The sequence below is a fragment of the Ochotona curzoniae genome, unplaced genomic scaffold (genome assembly GCF_017591425.1).
Source record: "Ochotona curzoniae isolate NIBS_2020 unplaced genomic scaffold, NIBS_Ocur_1.0 contig_3498, whole genome shotgun sequence".
In the NCBI taxonomy this organism is placed as follows: domain Eukaryota; kingdom Metazoa; phylum Chordata; class Mammalia; order Lagomorpha; family Ochotonidae; genus Ochotona; species Ochotona curzoniae.
This window is the reverse complement of record NW_024465885.1, coordinates 41,185,091-41,207,555: the sequence shown is the minus strand read 5'-3', so window position 1 is coordinate 41,207,555 and position 22,465 is coordinate 41,185,091. Positions and strand designations below refer to the sequence as shown.

The following is a 22,465-nucleotide window of genomic DNA, read 5'->3' as shown; positions in this document are numbered from 1 at the left end:
ATTAAAACTCAAAATGCACAGCATTTTAGATTTAGGAAAGTTCTCTGGTCAAAGATACTGTCCAAATTGTATACTTCATAGAAGATGATGGTGAGTCCTGTGATGAAGACGGACATTAAACACAAATATTGCATAGAATTATGGTTAAACTCCATAACGTGCAGAAATATAATCATAAGTCATTGAGACATACTTAGTAACTTGATCCAAAACAGCGAGTGCCAAAAGCTGGTTGATAACAGGTAGACTGGCAGCTTCTGGATGAAAAATGATTTGGGCGGAAGAAGTTGGACCCACAACCCACAGAGTGGAAGCCGGTGTTTCCACAACCAAACGATCCAAAACCAGTATTCCCGCATCCAACAGATCCAGTGCAATTTGTCTGGCAGGGACTGAAGAAGATGGAATTCCTTGGACGGTAGAAAGAAGTGTGGCAGGGTCTGGTCACAGCAAAGGGTGCCTGGAAGCCAGTGGGCTCAGAGAATGTCTCCTGACAGTTACCCTGGAGAGAGGAGCCCACCTGGTAGGTTCCAGGGGAGTAGACTACATTGTTGGGGTGGGAGGAATCACAAGGGGAGACCGAGTTCTCCAGGCCGTTTCCCAAGGAGAAGGAGGAGAAGTTTCCAGAGCTGCAGCTGTAAGACATGTTGCTAAGAGCTCTGAGTTCAGTTAAGCTCCAGTGAGGTGTTTGTGACTGTGAAGGCTACCTTCAGCAGAGGAACACTTATATACTCCAGCCGCGAGTGTAGGATCCTGTGTCTGTTTTAATGAGAATACTTAATTAGACTCCAGTCAAAATGAACTGTGTTAACCTTCAAAGACCTTTTTTTATGAATGCAGACTTTTAAGTGATAGAATTTCATTAGTTTGTCAAAGCACTTGTTCATGAAACAAAAATGCCATTTCTCATTCATCTAGCTTGACCAAAATGAAAGCCACCATAATTGTACCTGTAAGATTGAAGTTTCCTTAACCATGTCCTTCAAGTACTGGGTCAAGAGGACAACAGAATCGTTCTTTTGCGTTTAAAGCTCTGAAAGGTATTCTGCAGAGTGAAGGTGACATTCATATTGCTCCAAATAAGGGAATTCCATTGAGAACGGAAAAAGAAGTCTTCTATAGCTGTTCCTTCTGCCACATCTTGTGAACATTCTGCAAGACATCACCCAATAATTTTAATTGGTAGGAACACCAAAGGAGTGCCTGTCACATACAGTTCAAGCTTCCTTAGAACACAAATAGCCCCGGTACTCTAAAGTACACAAATTTTCAAAAATGAAAGGTCCAGTATTTAAAAAAAAAATTTTAATTACATTGCAAGTCCAGAAATTTCTTGTTTCCTAGTGTCACTTGTTCCCTGAAATAACTTACGAAAAATATTGACTAGAAATATCACCCATGTCCATAAATAAATTTTTGTGGTATTAAAATTATACAGAGAAAAATAACAAAAACATAAAAAACACTATACATAACATATGAACCTTAATTTCTTTCTTTCCTCTCAGAAGATGGGATGGGATTGTTTCTGCTAAAGTGAAAGCATAAAAAGACGAACATATTTACCTTATATGGACCTCACCAAAAGATGAGAGATTTGGGGTATTGCTACTTGCCAATGACCTTCATAAGTTGAAATGTGAGTGGGACAAGTGTATCAGAGAGGGCAATATGAAACAGAAGGAGAATGCATTGTAGATGGCTGATGTGCACATGCCTGAATCGGTATACATGAAGACTCTTCAAAAAGTTCAGTGAAGAGACAATGTCAGAACCAAAGAAAAGTTATCTGGCAAATTTTTCATATTCACAGCACACTAGAGACTCAAAAAAAAAAAAAGCCTAACCAAAAAATATACGCAGGACTTGAAAAGAACTTGTCAAAGGAAGTTACATAAATTGATGCAAATATATGGAGAAAATCCTCAATATCACATCCATTAGGGAATTACAAATCAAACCCAAAATGAAATTACCATTTCACCTTTGTTATAACAGCTATCACCAGGACAGAAAGCAACAAACAATGACACAGATCTGGAGAAATTAGTACATTCACAGTGGAAAGCTGAGCGGCTGCTCCTTAAGTAACCAGAATATCTCTAAATAGCTTACAGCAGTGCTAGAACTCTTCAAATATAAGTGTCTTTGTATAAACCCAAATGTTAGGTAGTGATAAATGTTAGGGATTAAAAATGTGGAAAATTATAAACAGAACTAACTGGAAAAATAAGAAATAAATTTGTCTTGTTATGCAACAATTCCATTATCAATTATGCATCCAGAAGGAATGAAATCATTGTATTAAAATGATACTTGCTTCACTATGTTATAGGCAAGACATTGATTCAACCAAGATGGCCATTCAGATGAATGGATGTGGTGCATAGGCACAATGGAATACTAGTCAGCCACAAAATGATGTTCCACCATGTCTACTAAAAAGGATAGAACAGGGGAATAAGATGTTATGTGAAAAGAGCAGATACAAACAGGCACCGTGTGCTGACTCACCTCTGTGGAATCAGAAATCTCCTTCTGAACACAGAATACTAATACAGGAGGCTTGGAAGAATGGGGGGGGGGGAAGGAATCTGGATAATGGAGACCAAACCAGAGTTAAGAATGTTGTCCTGGTGTTACAAAGGGCAGCGGTGGGACCATGGCTGATGATGAACCACTATATAGTTTATGAAAAAAATAAAAGATGTCCAAGCTTCCACTAATAAAATAAAGCAAAAAAAAAAAAAAAAGAAAGAAAAAAAAACAAGAAAAAGTTGGTTACATTGATTTAAACAACAACCATTGTACTAATTGGGATGCCATAAATAAATATAAATATTGCATGGATATTGTGTAAATTTTTTAAACATTCAGGGAGATGTATGTGATTGAAAAAATTATCAATTTCAAAAATTCACACTGAAACAAGCTTATTGTTTAATTCTGTTTTCCATGAATCTTTTAATATGTCCTCATACATTCTTCCTATAAGTCTGACAGCATGAGGATTTTTTCTGTTCTCTCTCCAAGCCTTGGAGAATGAGCTGTAAATAGAGACAGTATGGGTCCAAGAACTCCCATAAAGAACCTGCTGGAGTGGGCTGACCTCAGAAGGAAATCATCCCTACAGCTAAGACCTTGCAGAATGCAAACAAGCTGAGGCACAAACTAGGAAATCTTAGGCAGAAATTTTACCGAAACATTTAAAGCAACTCTCTCTTCAGATAATACCATTTTCACCTTTCTTTTTGGATTGGGAACTCCTAATCAGGATATTATAAATGAGATTCCAATAGGATACGAGACTGCAGATAATTGTACAAACCCCTTCCAAATGGTAGTCTGCATGAGTCTGAATATTTTGATTATAAAAATTGGTTTCTCATTATGTTTCATTTATAAGGCAACATGGTTTTCCCTGTGGTTTATATAAGAACAATCTCTTTGGGAATCTCAATTAGGCATTGCAAACACCATTCTAGTAAATTCCAAACCTTCTATTTTATTTGTCAATAAAACATCGCACATCGAAACATTCACGCCGATGTTCAGCTCACCTAAATTGAACTTGCTTATTTGATTCAATGTCACCTCTTCGGATATAATTCGTCTCTGGAAGAATATTCTATGAAATCAAGTTTTAAGAGATTTTGAACATTCCTTTCTTAAGAGGAAAGAGGTCGCCTTGCACACACACCCTCTTGTTAGGAAGTTGTACACTTTATAAAAATGTGTATGTCAAGTGGCACAGCGGCCCTAGTAAGATAAACCTTTTTCAATCTCTCCTCTACCTCAAGATAGATAAATTCATTTCACCCATCCATGGAAGTGGAGTACAAATCATATAGCAGGGAAAAAAAAATGGCTACAATTGTAGGGATTTTGTAATACTTGTCAGAAACACTTGAGAACAATTTAAATCAAAGTGATGTATGCTGCTTCCGGAGGCAAAAGAAGAATCTGCTTGTAGCCCATGTGTCAAGGCCGTTTCCTCGTAAACGGTCTGTGGAACAAGGACACTTCTAGGTTCTGGGGAATCTTGTTAGTGGGAAACACAGATTCGAGACAGGAAAACTTCGGGCATTTTTTGCTGCATGTTTTGTTCTTCTATTGAATGCTTCCCCGGCATCTTGGAGGGATTATCTTTAACTGTAAAAACAAAAAATCATACAGCATGCATAATATTTACCACAAACACAAAAAGAAAATCTAACATGGGTTCTTAATTATCCACTTACAATTTTAAACAGGAATAGAACAAAATAAATCTCTCGGTTAAAATTTCACTAACATTATTCAGATCGAGTTCTAAGAATTCTACTGTCTTACGTATCACCACGGATGTTTTCGGTTTGTTTGTGATTGAAGCGTGCCACTTTGCTGCGACCACCAGTGTATGTTTTTGTTTAAAAGAAGTGACTGTGAATAAGTCAGTGAACAGATTGGTTAAGTAGATGGCTGCAGTGTTGAGACGGATTGTGAAAGCGGGTATCAATTATTTTTAATTAAGCCTGCTTCTCTAAGCTTATATACTGTCCAACCCTAAAGCAATTCTCTGAGTGACCTTTGCTAAGCGAGGATGAATAATGGCTTTGAAGGTTCAACGCGACTGCCTGAATTCCAAGGCAGGAACATTAATGCACTTTGCAGTTTGCAAACCACAAAAAGCTACAGATGCATGACTATGGGGATCTTCTCAGTTCAATTAGAAGCGGCAAGTAACTTGTTTTCATGTGCCATGAGCATGACACATCCAGTCATCAGGATATATAAAGGCCCCAGTCTCAGATGTGACATTCGCACTCACAACCCTGCCGTTCTCAGCCACATCTGCCACCATGTCCTACAACTGCTGCTCTGGAAACTTCTCCTCCCGCTCGTTCGGCGGTTACCTGCGCCACCCCGGGTCCTCCTTCGGCTCTTCCTGCCCCAGCAACGTCTTCTTCAGCACGGACCTTCAGTCTCCTAACAGCTGTCAGCTGGGTTCCTCTCTTCAAGGCAGCTGTCAGGAGGCCTACTGCGATCCCAACAGCTACGAGGAGTCCTACGTGGCGTCCAGCCCTTGCAGTTCATCCTACTACCGCCCCAGGACGGTGTTCTACAGTCCCTCCCAAGCGACTTACGCTGCGCATCTGGGCTGTGGGTCTAGGGGCTTTCATTCTTTCGGTTGTGGCTCCCTGTTCTCGGGCTTTGGATCCAATGGTTTTAACTCATTGGGTTGTGGGCCCCGCACTTGCTCATCTCTAAATTACAGATCCAACTTTTACCGTCCAACCTTCTTTTCTTCTAGAAGCTGCCAATCTTTTTCTCACCAACCAGCTTGTGGATCTAGCTTCTATTGATTACGTATTTAAGGAGCCAGAAACTTAAACCGATGCTCACGATATTAAGATCTATACCATAAATCTCCTATCCTACTGCTAGTCTACAAAGTTGACTGCTGTTACCTCATCAAGGACCAGGAATAATTTGAATTTGAGTCTTCGGAAAATGGATCCATTGGGAAAAGTTGCCAAAATTGCTTTGTTTTAATGACAGAAATATCCATTATTTTTAATGCATCTCCTAGTTCTTTCTCCTGCTGAGTTGTATTAAAGTTTACAAATGGAAACTTTAAATAAAATCCTATTGCATCATATTTGCATATTTGTTTTATTTTTTATGTTTTTCTCTGCCACCAAAGTTATTTAAAAATATCTGGTTTTGTTTGTACCTTGGAGTTAACATTTAAAGATCTCAGCTTTTCAGTATAAATCTTCCCAAATTGTTCTCTGATCTGAAAGAAACCTTTTCATCATGTATTGTGTCTGTTAATGTCCTCACGTGGTCAACGGCAGAATACACATTTTGAGACTATAAACAACCTATCAACTGTGGCCTTTCACTTTAAAGTAAATGGAAATGTCAGTAGTTTAATCTAAAATGTTTATCATTTATAATGAGTGTTAAACTGATTACCTTGCATAATTTTGGAAGGAAAATTAATTTTAGAAAATATAACCTAAATGATGTCATAAATTAAATTGACAATATATAATCATTTATATATTATAACAAATAATGCTAGTGAATTAAATTTGCTAAGATTCCAGTGTTCCCAGCTTTTCTGACAGACAAGACAGTCTGCAAATAAGATGAACCATCCAATATTGATTAGCAAGTACACCCAAGTTTGCCACACAATCAGCTTAATAAACATGAGTGTTTCAAATTGCTTTCTCTCTCTCTCTCTCTCTCTTTTCTACTTGCTGGCTTGACAGCTGTTGCTTGAAATCAGAACAACACCAGCACTGTGGCATAATGTGGTGTGCTGCTGCCTGCTAAGCCGGAAATCCACACAGGAAGGGAGCAGAGGCTCAAGTGCTTGGGCTGCTGTAGGCACGCGGGAGACCTAGACAAGGCTCTGGCTTTGCTTGGCCCAGCTTCAGCTGTTGTGGCCTTTTGGGAGTGAATGAGCAGATGGAAGATCTCTTTCTTCCTCGTTCTCTGGCACTTTATCTTTCAAATAAATACAATACATCTTAAAGAAAAGGTGAAAACAGAGCAAACGCAAATTCAAAAGCTAATGCTAATGTCATCTTGTTCAGGATTTAACAAAACCTTCAGGCAGCTGTTAATTGTGAATCAGAAGTTAACCACAAACATTTTACCAAGGGCAGGGCTATTACATGTGCGAATAATCTAGATCTTCAGCCATAGGGTAAGCACTTGTTTCTGTTTAATTTTATCTCAGCAATGACATTTGTGTTAGCGTGTGTGTGTGTGTGTGTGTGTGTGTGTGTGTGTGTGTTTGTTTTGGAGGGGGAGCAGGTGGGGTATACATATTACATAAATATATATTTCTATATCTACATATTATGTATACCAATACACTGAATGTATACATAAACATTCATTTTATTTATTTGAAAGACAGAAACAGAGAGGTTTGGAGAGAGAGCTTTCTGTCCATTGATTCACTTTGAAATGGCCACAAATCTGGATTAGCCTGGACAAAGCCGGAAGCCTGGAACTGCACTCCGGTCACCTGTGGCGGCAGGGCTGTAAGTCCTTGGACCATCTGCTGCTTGCCCAAGTGCGTTATCAGGGAGCTAACCTGGAGGCAGAGCAGCCGGGACCACTGATACGGACGATCTCATCATGTGTGGTTACTTAGTCCCTTATGTTAAAACTGCAGCCCCTGTATTCTTTTGACATGGTTTCATCTTGGAACAGAGTAGAAGTTTCATGTACATTGGATAGCGCTTTTACTTCAATCAATCCTGCAACCTGAAAGATAAAGAATTTCTTCATTCCTTGCCCTTCACGAACAAAATAGAATAATCATTTTTAAGTCAAAAAGAGATTGCAGAAAGAGCTCATGAGAAACAAAGACAATCATACACGACTGACAGGGCAGCTTCTCCGTGCAACTACTGATGGTTTTGTTTGTTTTCCCTAAACCTGTCCGAACAGTGGTGCTGAGCCAACAATCTAAGCACAGCAAAATACATTACATTCACCAACCCACCACGAGGTGGAGGTAGTGAGAAGCTTGAAATTTCCATTAAGCCTTCCTCCAACCTAGACACTGTGGCAGCCACAAACAAGGAATAATCTAAACGCTCCGGGTAGGGGGGTTTGTCAGAATTTTTACTTAAATACATAATTAGTTTGTTCTTTATTCCACTTCTTTATGTTCTTTATTTCACTTCATTTCTAAGGTGCAGAGTAAGAGAGAGAGAGAGAGCGCGCTCATCCATTGGATTACTCACAGACTCCTCAGGGCAACCACGGCTGAGTCCAATCCCAGGACCCAGGGGCTCCGTCTGAGCATCCCATCTGAAGCTGGAGTCAGGAGTGCGAATGGGACTCCAACCCGAGCCCTTGTTATGGCATGCAAGACGTCAGGTAGTTTTTGAATCAGCATGCTGAAATTCACTCTTTTACTGTTTGTTTTATTATTTAAATTTTAAAAAATCCTTTTAAGAGTGATGAGCACAAAATAAAATATCGTTTTTCATTTTAGATAATTATCGAGTTTCTACTGCTGAAGCAAGCTTCTGGGGGGAATAATTTGCACAACAATGAGATCGCAGTTAAGATGCAGTGAACGTGTGGTATCTAGCATGAGGTTAAAGGTCTCTGACACGTGAAGTAAAACACAGGATTTTACAGCGGACATAAGACGAATTACTTCAAAAGACAACAGCACCTTTAAGAAGAGTTCTCGTCAGCACTGCAAAGGTGTGTTGATATGATATTTTAGTGCATGCATTTTCATTTCTGTAGAATAACTATTGCATTGAATCCTAAGACCCCCTGTTCAACTATAAAACAAACTCTGAAGAAACGATTAATTTTATGATCCTGTGCTTAAAGACAAAAACCTCTATGGATTAAACAAGTCAGTGGGCAAGCACTGTGGCATAGTGGGTTAAACTACCACTTGGCTTTCCCACATCCTGCAAGTATATTCCATAGAAAACTGCGTTTGCAACAATATTGATATACACCTCACCTCTTCCTTTTTAAATTTAATTTGTTTTATTTCTAATTATAGCTCCCACACACAAGACAACAGATAATATTTGTCTTTCCTACTCCACTTATTTCACTTCACATGATATATTCCAATTGAGTCCATTTTGCTGTGAATGGTAGCAAATCCCTTTCCTTAACTAGATTGTTCGAATGCTGAGATTCTTTTAAATTCCACATGTTAATTCTCTATTGAATGAACAGCATGCAACTATATTCTTCCATTTTGTAGGTTGTGGCTTCACTTGGTGGAGGGTTTCCTTTGCAGTTTAGAAGTTTCTTAACTCAGTGTCTTCCCATCGGTCCATTTTGCTCTTATTGCCTATCTTTCTGTCTTCTTGCCAAACAGTCTGCCTGGGCAAATGCTTGCAGCTTTTTCCCCACGTTGTTCTGTATCAATTTCATTGTTTTGGGTCTCAAATTTGCATCCTTGATCCATTGTGTTTTGATTTTTGAATCGGCTGAGATTTTTATTACCTTTAGCTATTTGTGATTTTTAAGAACTTGACAATAATTCTTTCAGATTATTTTTCAGGCATTTTTAAAATCATTCTGCTTTTTTTTTTTTGCAACATGATTGTGTTGTATTCTTTTTAAGAAGTCATATTGCCTTCCTTTTTTATGTTTCTATATATGAATGTCTCCTTTGGTAATTTGTTTTTAAATTTCAGAGGTGTGTTAAATGGGATCAGGAACTAGCACCAGCACTTGTTGGGTAGCAGAGTCCAAGGTAACCCCTAGATTAGGCATGGCTTGGCACCTCTGGCTACAGTCAGGAGTTGGGGCATCATCATGCACTATCCCAGTCCTCTGTGCCAGGACGAGCCTGCTGGCTCTCAGAGCCTCTGCATCTCCCTGAGCCCCCGTGTGCAGCCTCCAGAGCTCCGACCATCCCCACTATCCACCCACCCCCTACCATCCCCACCTCCTCCACCATGTGCACCCCAACTCCCACAGGAGATCCATCCAGCAGGCAAGATCTGAGTTTGCAATCAGGCCGTATGGGAGTACTGAACACAGCCACAGTCCACAACTAAGGCGCAGGGCAAAGGGGGTCCGCTCTGCGTCCTGCAAACCTCCCCATCCTCTTGTGGCCTCCAGCAGACTTCTCACCATCCCTCCAATCAGAAGATAAGTAGTAGACAAACACAAGTTTCCCAACTGCAACTGGGCATCATGCTGGACATCCTCTTCCAAGTGCCTTGCCCTCGGTGTCCACAGCACAGTGGAGAGCAGCTGTGATGGTGCGTGCTGGGGGACTGCCACTTCGCATTGCTGCTCAGAAGAAACTGTGGGACAACCTACCCTCTTGAAATGCAGCCCTGCTGTTCTAGGCTGTTCTTAAAGTGAGTGAAGCCATTTCCCAAAGGATGAAATATAAATGACCAATAGTCCATGGAAAAATGTCCAGGATCATTAGCCACGAGGGAGCTGCAAATAAAAACAACAATGAAGTTTCACCTCATCCCAGTCAGACTGGCTACAGGCTGTGTTCCAAAAACCAGAAATGTTTGTGAGGATGTGGAACAAAGGATTCCTAATACACTGTGGGAACATGAACTGGTCCAGCCACTGCGGACGATGTTATGAAGTGTGCTCAGAAAGCCCAAAACAGGTATATGATATAACCCAGCTAGCCCAGTCCTGGGAATACATCAAAAAGTTACCTGCACTTTCTTGTTAAAGCAGCCCAAATTACTACAGCTAATGTCCATCACCTGATGATGGGATTAAGAAAAAAATATATATATATGCTATGGAATATCTCCCCACTGTAAAAAATGAATGAAATCCAGACACTTGCAACAAAACAGAAGACAGAAGATTGAAATAAGCCAGAAATAAGCCAGATCCAACAGAGCCTATCACATATTTTTTCTTTTTTCTTTTTTGTGGTAGTTCATATATATACAGGCAGTATGAAGAGTGTATTCATGTCATATAATTTGGTAGCTATTTAAATATTGCTTCACAGAATCAAGTAAATGACAGTATACACCTCTTCCACTTAGAGAAAAGGAGTTGAAGGAAGGGTGTAGCTAGGTTTCTTGAGGGGTACCAGTAATACTTTGTTCTTAACTTGAATATTGGTTGTAAGGGTTATCAAGAAGCAAGAATCTGTGCGCTTACCTGTACCCTTAGGCTCATTTTAAAAGCAATATTTCAATAATATAGTTTCAAATTCAATAAGAATTAAAAATAAAATTATGGAAGTTCATTTTTCAGCTGAATGATATTCCATTGTGGTTGCATAACACATTTTTTTTGTTCATTCATCCGGTGGTGGATAGCTTGGTTGATTCCAAATAGTTTTGCAAAATTTTGCTTTATATCCTTGTCATATCAGTGGTTAAGAATGTTATGTATCTGTAGCTTTAATAATCTGATTTCTTTAAAATTTACTATATAGGTAAATTTTTACATTTTTACATTTTTACATTCGCTTGTTGCTTTTACCCACTGTCCATTTTCCCACTAAGTTAAGGTCTTTCTGCTTTTTATTTGTTCAACTTCTATTTGACATTCATTACATCTTATTTTAATATTACAATATATTTAAATCTGCATTTATATACATTTAAATGTATATTACATTTTAAATGTTAGCTCAAATATTTTTCTAAAAAGTAGAAAGAGGGAGAAACAAAGAGATTGGGAAGGAAGAAGAATATGTAATTATGCTATTATTATTTATACAAATCACATTGAATCAGCTAAAGGTATTTTAAACAAATATAAATAAAAATATAATTTAAAAAATGTATAGAGAACAAATTCTTTTGCCATCATGGAAATGAAATGTCCTGATTTTTATCCAAGTTGTAATACTGTACAAGTTAGACAATTTTGTGCATTTTAAAATTTAGAAACATTTTCTATACTCCAACATATATTGCCAGTTTTTTCTTTTTGTAATTCTTTGCTTTCACCTTTGCCTGTTACATTATTACTTTTAAACTCTTGTTTTGTCAATGTGAAATCATTAGTAGTGTCGTTTTATAAGGAAACAGCATTGAGCAGTGTTATGTTTCTTGCTTGACACGTGATTTTGCATGGTCGGCAATCTTTTTTCCACATCCTATACTGCGCCTGTATTCCCTGGTGCCCCTTTAGCTCAGGTTTGTTCCTAAGTCTGTCCTGCCAGGCTCTCCTCTCTTTCAATATGACCCACAGAACTAGGAATCTGTCTGGAGCTATTAATGAGGTGTTTGGCAGTTTCACTATTTTCTTTGGAAACAGAGGTTGACAGAAAATGCTTCACTTTGTTGATGAGATTGTGGGGTGAAACAATCCAAGATTCATTTTATATCTCCACTTTTAACAATAATATATGCAAGACTTTCTATTTCCCAGCATAAAATTACCTCAAAAGCTTGTCTTTCATTAAATCTTCTTGATTCTGTCATCAGCATGATCTCTTATCCTTTTTAGGAATTGATGCAAAATGTACTAAACCTAGGTCATTAATGTTAGCTCTGCCTTTCAGGGAGACAAGAAATGAGAGGAAGTTAGATCTGCAGGAGTTTCTGTAACACTTCTCAGACTGTGTTGCTTTTCGCTCCATAGCAACTGAGGTTTGAAAGTAGCAGGTTTTCACTCTCACCTGCAGACCCAGTTTACTCCCAGTATGACCCCTGTGAGTTCCTTTCACATATGAGGAGGTGAGGCCGGGTGCCAGCTCACCTCTGGCAGGCAGAAATTCCGGAGCTTTCACCCACCAAGAAAGAACAAATTACCCTTCCAGAAAACTGCTGAGCACTCACTTCTCTCTTTGCTAAAATTCACACTCAGATATATCAAATGTTTTGGTACATTTTATTTAAATATACAGCTCATATGAAAAGGATATCCTATTTTATTTTCTATATTTACAGTTTATCTGCCAAATTACTTGTTTTTCTATATCCACAACACGTTATGTTTTTAGTTTTCAAGTAATCCTCATTGCTGGTTTCAAGACTAAACATGCAAGTACAATGTGTTACAAGGAATGATTACTTTCTGTTGGGCACCTAGTTAGTGCCAATAAGAGTGTTCTCCAAGCCATCACATTATATGTGCCCAAATCCTAACTAGAAAATCACATTGATGAGAATCGAAACACCCCAAATTCTAGAATATGAAAACTATGGACAAAGTAATAATGATTTAGGATAATATATTTGCGTGTTAGATAATGTATCTCTCTCATAAAAAAATCTTTGATTTCAAATGATCTTGGATGAAAACAGAATAGCATACATCTATCAATCTTTCAGATATTAGAACTACTTTGTGGCTACTCATTAATTTTAGGGTCTACCAGAAGTTGATGCAAATGATAACCATGAAAATAAAAGGAGACTGGGAAGAGGTGAGAATGAGACTAGTGGCCATAGTGAGGGTGGAGATCAAGCAAGACCGTCAAAAGCAGCAGGAACCACAGATTTGTCTGTCACAGAAAGATCAGCAGGTGCTATTAGGGAAATATCCTGGGGAATAGAGTCTGGATCTGTATCTCAGAGAGAGGAAGCCATGGACTCCAGAACTCATGGATCTGAAGCTACTGAATGCACAGCCTGAAGAGTGACAGCTCCTTGATGCACAGCCTGGAATGCAGCAGCTGCTGAAGCCAACCCTCCAGGAAACCAGCATAAGTGCACTTGTAGGGCCTGCAGAAGAACATGGGCGTCCTTGGTGGGTAGCAGGGCTTCTGGGAGGGGCTGGACACCGCACAGAACACACGGCAACTGATGGGCTTGGAGCAGGACTTTGGTATACTTCTGCTTGGAGAGAAGAGGCTGGTGGTGGCACAAAACACAGGAGGAAGAGGAGACTGAGTAGCACAGACATTCCCAATGGAGTCAGAGGAGTTTTAAGAGCAATAGTTACAGGGCATGGAGCAGGAGATGTGAGTTCAGCTGAACACAACTGATTACCTTCTGCAAAAGGCCGCTTCTGAAGTCGCAACGATAGGCGTGGCACCCGGAAGGGTCATTTCTTACATATCTCCACGCCCTCATTTCCTAAGGATAACACTGCAATTCCTGTAATTGCAGTCACACTGGAATAGTTTTCCACGTACTGTGTTTAAGGATATCATAAATCCGTTGTTACAGCCAGCAGTAAGGAAGCACTCCCATGCCAGAAATGTGGCAACTCTTTTATATGAATGCCTGCCCCATCATGGCAAGGGTGTTCCACACTTCCCCCATGTGATATGCACCTGACTTCTCTCTCTCTCTCTGTAGATATGCCTGGCCTGCTGTTGGATACATTCCTCTTGAAGAGTAAGGAACGAGAGAAGGTCTGTTGCTTTGATTTTGTTATTTCATCTGAAACAATTCAACAATGTTCATCTGGGGGCAAATCCTCATGGAAACTATTCACCTGGTTTCTATTTATTTCCATTCTCCAAAGTTGAGATAAAGTCTTAAGACAATACAAAACAAATGCACCAAGCACTGCAGCTACCCATATGTAAAGGCAAGATGATTAAATAAAGTTCAGGTAAACGTTTACAAGGGAGGTCAATGTGGGCTGAGTGTACTTCATGGAGAGTAGAAAAAGGTTTCTTTTTTTTTTTTTAATTTTATTTAATTTTTATTACGAAGTCAGATATACAGAGAGAAGGAGAGACAGAGAGGAAGATCTTCCATCCGATGATTCACTCCCCAAGTGAGCGCAATGGCCGATGCTATGCCGATCCAAAGCCAGGATCCAGGAACTTCTTCCAGGTATCCCACACGGGTGCAGGTTCCCAAAGCTTTGGGCCGTTCTTGACTGCCCTCCCAGGCCAGAAGCAGGGAGCTAGACGGGAAGTGGAGCTGCCTGGATTAGAACCGGCGCCCATATGGGATCCTGGCGCGTTCAAGGCAAGGACTTTAGGCGCTAGGTCATGGCGCTGGGCCCGAAAAAGGTTTCTGATACACTCATAGCACCTGTAAATAAAACTATATTAAATTTAGCATGTTTTATGAATTTTGATGTATTGTCCGTTTTATCGTTGACATTTCTAATTAACTATGGCCTAGATCTCCTTTGTCCATCTGTACCGTCTCACAGCATATTTTCCTTCCCTTTCCTTTTTTTTTTTTTGTTTTAATAATCTTAGGGCACAAAGGGTCAAGGGTTACAGGAAAGTGGGTAAGACCATTGTTTCCACACTAATCCCCACCACTGCCCGCGGTATCTGGGGTCAGGGGAGAAACAAAGGGAGAAGCCCCACTCAACCTCCCACCCATCCCAGGTCCCCTATGTGGGGCATGCTCTGAAGGTCCCACTCAAGCAGTTTTGAAAGCTCAGCAGTTCTAAATTGCTGCCCATCTTGCCATTCCAAGTGTGATGAAATCTATTCAGGATCCACTGGCTGACATAATCTCTTCATGGTTGGGGTTCTGGGATCAGCAGTTCAGTTGAGGAATCTCCAAAGAAACTTTGCCTGAGGTGATCCCAGACGTGATTCTTGTGTGTGAGTGCCAGTACAAGGTCTGGCACAGTCCGTCACCCCAACCAGCTTATGCACACGCTGGTCTTTTCAATTGCTGGGTCAGTTTTGTTTCCAGCCCTGTCTTCCACGCGAACCAATGGGTGTTGCAGTCCAGCCCATCCTGCCCACTTCATACTCGGTCCCAAGGCAAACTAGTGGGAGCAGCAGCCTCGACAGGGCGACTCCCCATCACCCCCACCAGGCCTGCCCCCTATCCTGGTTCCCATGTTGCCAGTATATGCCACAGATTTGTTCAGTCTGTCCCACATGCCATTTAGCTCTCGTACATGTCAATGGGCATTGAAGCCTAGTTCCACCCAACCAGCCCTTCTATCCAGTCCACACACATACTGGTAGGTGCCTCTCTGTCTAGCACCCCGTCCCTGTCCTGGTGTTCATGCTGTCCAGTGGGAGTGGTAACCCAAGAGGAAGGTGCTCACTATTTCCCTATTAGGCCACTCCCACTCCCCAGCTGGTTCTCACAGCAATTTTCATTGGCTTTTCTGACAGCTGTACCACTAGCACCACTCTGGATTTTCCTGCGTAGATAAAGAAAAACTTTATTTCTCAATTTTCTATGTATGCACAGAGCACACAAATCTCTGTCTGATTCTCATATTTTCTGTTCTTCGAAACCAGAATCTGCATGTTATTTGATTTCTCTTCCGTGAGTATCCCATCCCAACAATAATGTGAACACTATTCCTCCTCTAATCTTTTTTGCTCCAAATATAACTCCAACACGATCTGAATCTAAAACTGGATGGTTAATTAGAGACCATGATTAATTGTGCAAAATTTGGAAATTTTTAAAAGATTTTTAATTTTTTAATTGGAAAGCCACATTGACAGAGAGATGGAGATACAGAGAGAAAGATCTTCCATCCACTGACTCACTCCCCATGTGGCCACAACCGCCAAAGCTGAGCCAATCTGAAGCCTGGAGCTGGGCACTTGTCCGTCTCCCTCACAGTTGTGGGGTCCCAAGTCTTTGGGCATTCCTCTTCTGCTTTGTTAGAACATAAGCAGGGAACTGGAGGGGAAGTGAAGTAACCAGGCTAGGAATGAGCATCCATAGTGGGTGCTAGTACTTGCAGGCTGAGGATTAGCCGATTGAGCCACAACAGCAGCCCTCCTATTTAATGAATTTGATCTCAGTTACTCCAGTCTTTTTGTGCAAGTATCCTTTTCTCAGTCAGTCATTTAATATGTAAGGTTTTCTTCTATTCCTTTGACCTTTAAGTCTTTAGAACTTCACCTCCATCAAATGCAGATGAGATCTAGAATTTGTTAAAATGCAACTTTGTACATAATTAATCTCTGACAACAAATTATTTGTTGTATAACATACATATCCTCTGGGGTCAGTGCGATGCTGTATCAGGCTAGGCCTCCACTTGTGGTCCAAGCATCTGATGTGGGTGATGGTTTTAGTCCTGGTTGCTGACCCAGCACCCTGCTAATGGCCTGGGAAAGCAGCAGGGGCTTGCACGAGTCCTTAGTTCCTTGGACCCACAGTTGAGAACTGGCAGAAACTACTTGTTTCTTGCTGCAGTGATTCTGGCCATTTGGAAGGACACAGCAAATGGAAGCTCTGTGTCTCCTTGACTCTGTTTAACTCTGCCTTTCTTGTATGTATTTATATTAGAATGGCCTCTATGACTATAAGTTACATTTTTGGGGGGCATCTTCCCATTTTCTCTGGTGCAATTATCAGTCTATCTACCCCTAACTTCCTGGTGACCTTGCATTTACAAATCATACACATTAGAAACTTGATAAACAAAAGCCAATATTTGACACAGCAAAAGATCTCTTCTAATTGGTATTATGTATGCTAATATTTGCCTCAAAATATATTATTTCTTATAACCCAATGTAAATTTGAAAGTTTCTAAATTACATTTTCACTGGAAATATACGTGACAGGCAACACAAAGACACATTTCTCTTGGTGAAATAACCTTTGTTTCTTTAGGGATATTCATATTAAAATGTTATGTATTGCAAAAAAAAAAAAAAACAAACAGTGAATATTTCCCAGCAAATGAATTAATGAGACACACAGACATTTCTTATTGTATGAATTGTCCAGAAGCAATAATTGGAAACCTGGATTTAAATACCAGATTTTTAGAAGATAGTCTCAAAAATACCTGACAGATTGGGAGGTTTATATTATAGGACACGCTATTTAAACCAGGATGGCTTTGGGAGATTAGAGTACTATGCTAGTGGAAAATTCCCTGAGCAAGAATTCACCACACTCAAAAGATGCCAGAGTGTAAGACCAGAAATATACAAATATCTTCAAATACCCTGAGTCTATTGCATGTCCCTGTGATGTTTTTTGGGATACAGGCAGGGGCTTAACAGGCACTGTAGAGGGATGGGTTGTCACTTTGTAAAGCATAAGTGAATATGTACAGGAATAAGATGGCATTGAAGGAAAAGGTAGAATGAAATTCAGGTACATAATGAGTTTACATCATATGGCAACACCATGTAAAGCAGGTATATAAGAACTGTAAGAGAGGCCAGCCATTTGGTTAAGAAGCTAAGCCATCTCTTGGATACACCATTCTATATCAGAGTGCCTGAATTAGATTCTGGCTCCATTATCAATTAAAGTTTCCTGCTAATAACCCCCAGGGAGGAAGCTAGTGATTTCTTAACTAGCTGGGTTCCTGAAACCCATGTGTTGGACTTAAACTGAAGTACTGGTTCCTGGCGTTGGCCCGACCTAACTGTGGCAATTGTAATCTGATGTATTCAAAAACACACTCCTTTGGGAAGTGAACAGTAGATGGTGAATCTTGGTAAAACTGTCTTTCTGCCTTTTGAAAGAGTGGAAAGAGAGAGAAAGAGAGAGAAAATCAGGAAAAAAATAATGAAATAGCAGAACTATAAAGACAGGTTACATACTCATTACATACTCATACCACTTGACTTCTCAGAATTTTTGTAGTAGTTAATTTACAACCACTTAAACTGCTGAAGCATTTAAAACGATTTTTTTTAAAGGGCTTACTCTTGACAATTGAGCAATGTAGAGAGAAAAAGGTAGACAGAAAGAGATCCTCTGCCTGCTGGTTTGCTCCGCAAAGGTTCATAATATCTGGGGATGGCCCAGGCAAAAGCCGGGAACAGGAAACTTCATTAATGTCTTTCATGTGGGAGCACTTGGGCCATCTTCAAAGTTTCTTCAGGTACGTTAGCAAGAAACTGGATCTGAAGGGAGGCAGCCAGGACAGGAAGCGGTGTTCATATAGAACGCTTCCATTACATGCATTTACCCAAGTGTCACAATAGAGACCCCTTTAACAGTGAATTTTTACATAATCATCTTCATGGTAGCTTTTTCCTTATTTCAATCACTCCTATATACTTTGAACAAAAATATAGCAAAATTGCATAAAATCAACAATTGCATGTTGCTTAAAATTTTGCACTCTTCTCAACAATAGAGGTATTTGATAAAATACATACATTTTTGTGTGTGTCTGCATTTATGCGTATATATGTACGTTTTTAAAAAATGGAAGGGTAATGCCAAATCCTGGCAAATACAGAGATATACCGTAAGACAAAACCAAAGACAAAGAAGAACACATTGCCATTCCTTCAGAATGATATCTGATCTTGAGAGCAGTGATTAACCGCTGAGAAAATTGTCTATGGACTCATTGGGAAGCAAAATTGGAATTTAGTGCTTATGAAAGAGATTTGGCACTGAGAAAAAGCCCAGACTTAAAAAAAAAATCGAAGCTCAGAAGCAAAATTGAATTTCAAACACCTTCATAAGAAAACCAAAGCTTTGGTTTAGGTGAGCTGAATCCCTGCTCAGAATAAAGTGCCGTAAATATGGTATCCATATCCTGAGCAGTCGGAAAAACAAAGGTGGGTGAGTAAATAAGTGAGTTCTCTCCTAAGTAGCTAAAATCACATCTTTCATACAAAGTATCTGTTATTATTTCAAAATGTAGAAAGAATATGACAAGATTAAACACAAAGGAACGCCATAAAATAAAATCGGAGTCTCAAAATTTGTACAAAGCACCTATTAAAACCAGGTGTTAAAATCATACACAAAGAATTTCATAATGACAACTGGAAAGAGGCTGTTATTATAGAGTGACTGTATTTAAAGAATGAAAGATGAGGTTCGAATATTGACAGGAAGCTGAACTCTGCATAATAGAACTTAATCAACATTGCAGAAGTTTACAATAATGAATCCATTTAAAATCGTAATGAATGGGTTTCAACAAGATGAAACAACTACAGAGATAATTAGTAAATTGATGTTGGAACAGAAGGACATTTTCAAACTAAATAACAAAGAGAAAACTAAAAATAGAGTAAACAGTTTCTTTTGTAATCTAGTTAAAAAGTGTACCCAACATGACTGGACTGCAAAAAGAAATGAAAGAAGAATGGGGTCAGAAATTATATTTTGATAGACTACAGTTGAGAACTTCTCAACATTGAAGAAAGCATAAACTTTACATGTAAGTTAAGAGTGAGAAAGCCCATGTAGACATGGTCTGAACTGGAGGTGACTAAAGATATTCTTCAGAAGACATTGGACAATCTGCACACAGATATAAAGCCTGATTTCCAAGTTTGGGTTGCTGTTTCCTTTTTAGATCATTAAGCAATAGAAATAATTTTCTTTTTCCTCTTTTATTTATTTTTATTTTTTGTATTATTTTGTTATTATTTTCCATGACATCATCTTGCAGGTCTAGGGATTCCTGGTTCCACCTCCCCTTTCACTCTCTTCCCATCTGCCCCCTTCACCATCTCCCATGTTATTACGGTAGTAGACTCCTTGAGCAACTGTCACAAGTCCAGCATTCTGCTATTTAAGCATATGCTGGCATTGTAAGCATAGGGAATAGTAGAAATCTTGTATATCGTCAATGTATATTTAACAGTTTCATGGGGAGTTCTTTCGTTTAGGTGTAATGTGTCCTGCTTCCTGGTAGGCTAGTCTCCATTATACAGTTTATCTATGAGAACATATGTACAAACATGTTATTATATGTCTGTTTTGTATTTTGCATGAATCTTGCCTTGCATCCGAGAGAACGTACAGATTTTGCCCCTTTGGGACTAGCTTATTTCACTGAGCAGAGTGGCCTGCACTTGGGACTATTTTGTTGCTAATGGTAGATGTCATGATTTTAACAGTCTAGTCTAAGAATATTTGAGAAGGAGATAGAGACAGAGAGAGAGGGAGAGAGCAGGTGAGAGAGAGAGAGAGAAAGATCTCCCATTTACTGGCTTCCTCTTCAAATGCCTGTAACAGCCAGGGCATGGACTGATGCTGGGAGGCCAGAACTCAATATAGGTCTCTCAGAAGTTTGGCAAGGACTCGATTCCTTGAGCAATTATTGCCGATCAGATGCTGCATTAGCAGCAAGTTCTGTGTTGACAGGATCCAGAATGTTAATCAACTCTAAGATCTCTAAGGTGGGTTGCAGGCACCCTAATTTGTAGACCAACTCTCCCTGAGACAACCTTGGTTAACTCTGGCTGCCATGCTCAAGTTAAAATCTCCAGTCTGAACACTTTGTGATCCACCAACCAATTTGTTTATTTCCCCACCCCCAAACTTAGCAAGATTAAATACAGTCACATCGTTTTATATTTGCTTGTTTTCTCTCCAGAAGCTTACCTGAGAGAAGTTTAAAGTTGTCAGACTGAGAGGTTCTCAAGAGAACATAGGGAAAGAAGGCTCTGCAGAATGAGCAGATTAGAGCAATCTCCAACATCCCTGGGGAAACTGAGGCCAGTGGACCACTAAAGGAGCCCAGTGTCTCCCAACAATCCTGTTCCCCACTCTGCTCAGTAATTGCGTGAGAGCAGCCCCAGATTAGAGGTTTCTGCACAATGGCATGTTTCATTTTTATAAAGCAACAAGTAAAGATAACTATGAATTAAGCTTCCTGCAGATTTAGACTTATACAGTGAATTCTACAGGACAGTACAAATACAGATGTAAGTCCCTCAGAGCCACAGGACCTTTGTCAGATATGTTATGTCCACGACTCTGTGACCACTTGTTCCATCTCAAGGTTTACTGCTCCAGTTCTCTTTGTAAGAGCCCACATTGGTTTCCACTTGAGACTCTGTGCTAATTCTGTCCTTCACTGTCATGTCTCCAAATAGTTGTCTAGGATTTTTCTAGTCCTGTGCATCTACATTATTCATTTTTGTCTGGACTGATATTTGTCCCTTGTGCTAGATGTAGACACAAGCAATAATGTCAAGTAACAAGTAAACACTTTAGAGAATGCAGAACAGCCAGCAACAAACCTCTTGGAGATTATGCCAAGAGGAAAAAGAGGGACATTCCTGGATGGGAGGGAATCAGTGTTAACAGTAAAACACTCATAGCATCCCTGACACAGGAGTAGTTCTTTGGCTTTTTACTGCGCTGCTGACATTACAGAGCTCATAAATACTGTTTAAGTGGAAAATAATTCAAATGCAATTACAGAGTTACACGCCTGGTAGTGAGTGAGCACAAATAGGCAAAGGATGATCTGTTTCAGTACCACACCTATAACTGACAGTATATAAATGCTCCTATTCAAAGGTGGCAGTCAAACTGAGAATCTTCTCGGCTACATTGAACTGGACTCACATCGTCTTTCACCATGTCTTCCAACTGCTGTGCTAGAAATTTCTCCTCCAGCTCATTTGGAAGGTCCCTACACTACCCAGCCTCTTCTTGCACGTCTTACTACCCCAGCAGCTTGGTTCACAGCAGTGACCTCTGCTTTCCCAGCAACTACCAGACAAGCTCCTCTCTCTACAGTGACTGCCACGAGACCTGCTTTGAACCTACTGGTTGCCAGCCATCTTGCCTGTCATCCAGCCCCTGCCAGACATCCCGCTACCACCTGAGAACCTCCACACCCTGCAGTCCCTACAAGACGACTTACCCTGTCTCTCTGGGTTTTGGGTCCAGCAGCAGTAGCTGGATGGGCCATGGCTCCAAACATTCCTGTTCCCTGGGCTATGGATCAAGGAGCTGCTACTTCCCGGGCCGTAGACCCAGTTGTTTCAGATCCCTAGGCTGTGGAGCTTCTGGCTTCCCTTCTTTGGGCTATGGATCTGAAATCTCATGTCCAACATCCTTGGCTTCAGGGAGCTGCCAGTCTTCTTCTTATACATCAAGCAATATGTCATCCTATTGTAGACCAACTTGCTGAATTTTCATACTTTTTAAACAACCTATCTCAGTGTTTACTTAGCATGCCACATTAAGTGAATCTTCTTATGATCAGTTCTTCATTCTTTTTTTGGCATTAAGTGGTGGTGGACAGCCTAGTTCTTTGAGAATTTAACGATGAAATCTAGAGCCAAATATCTGTACTTTTGAAACAAATGTTCATTAATATATAAATTCTTCTATCAAAATGCATGTAGCTTTACTTGTATTGACCAGAATAAATTTAT

General features: G+C 39.9%; 2 protein-coding genes across 2 annotated transcripts; both read left to right on the top strand.

Annotated features, from left to right (window-relative positions):
- Positions 1-4,841: 4,841 nt before the first annotated feature.
- LOC121156892 (keratin-associated protein 14-like) lies at positions 4,842-5,345 on the top strand. Its single transcript, XM_040980876.1, has one exon. The coding sequence runs from the start codon at positions 4,842-4,844 to the stop codon at positions 5,343-5,345; it is 504 nt and encodes a 167-aa protein (XP_040836810.1).
- Positions 5,346-21,660: 16,315 nt separating this feature from the next.
- LOC121156653 (keratin-associated protein 13-2-like) lies at positions 21,661-22,218 on the top strand. The gene has a single exon (XM_040980429.1). The coding sequence runs from the start codon at positions 21,661-21,663 to the stop codon at positions 22,216-22,218; it is 558 nt and encodes a 185-aa protein (XP_040836363.1).
- Positions 22,219-22,465: the final 247 nt, after the last annotated feature.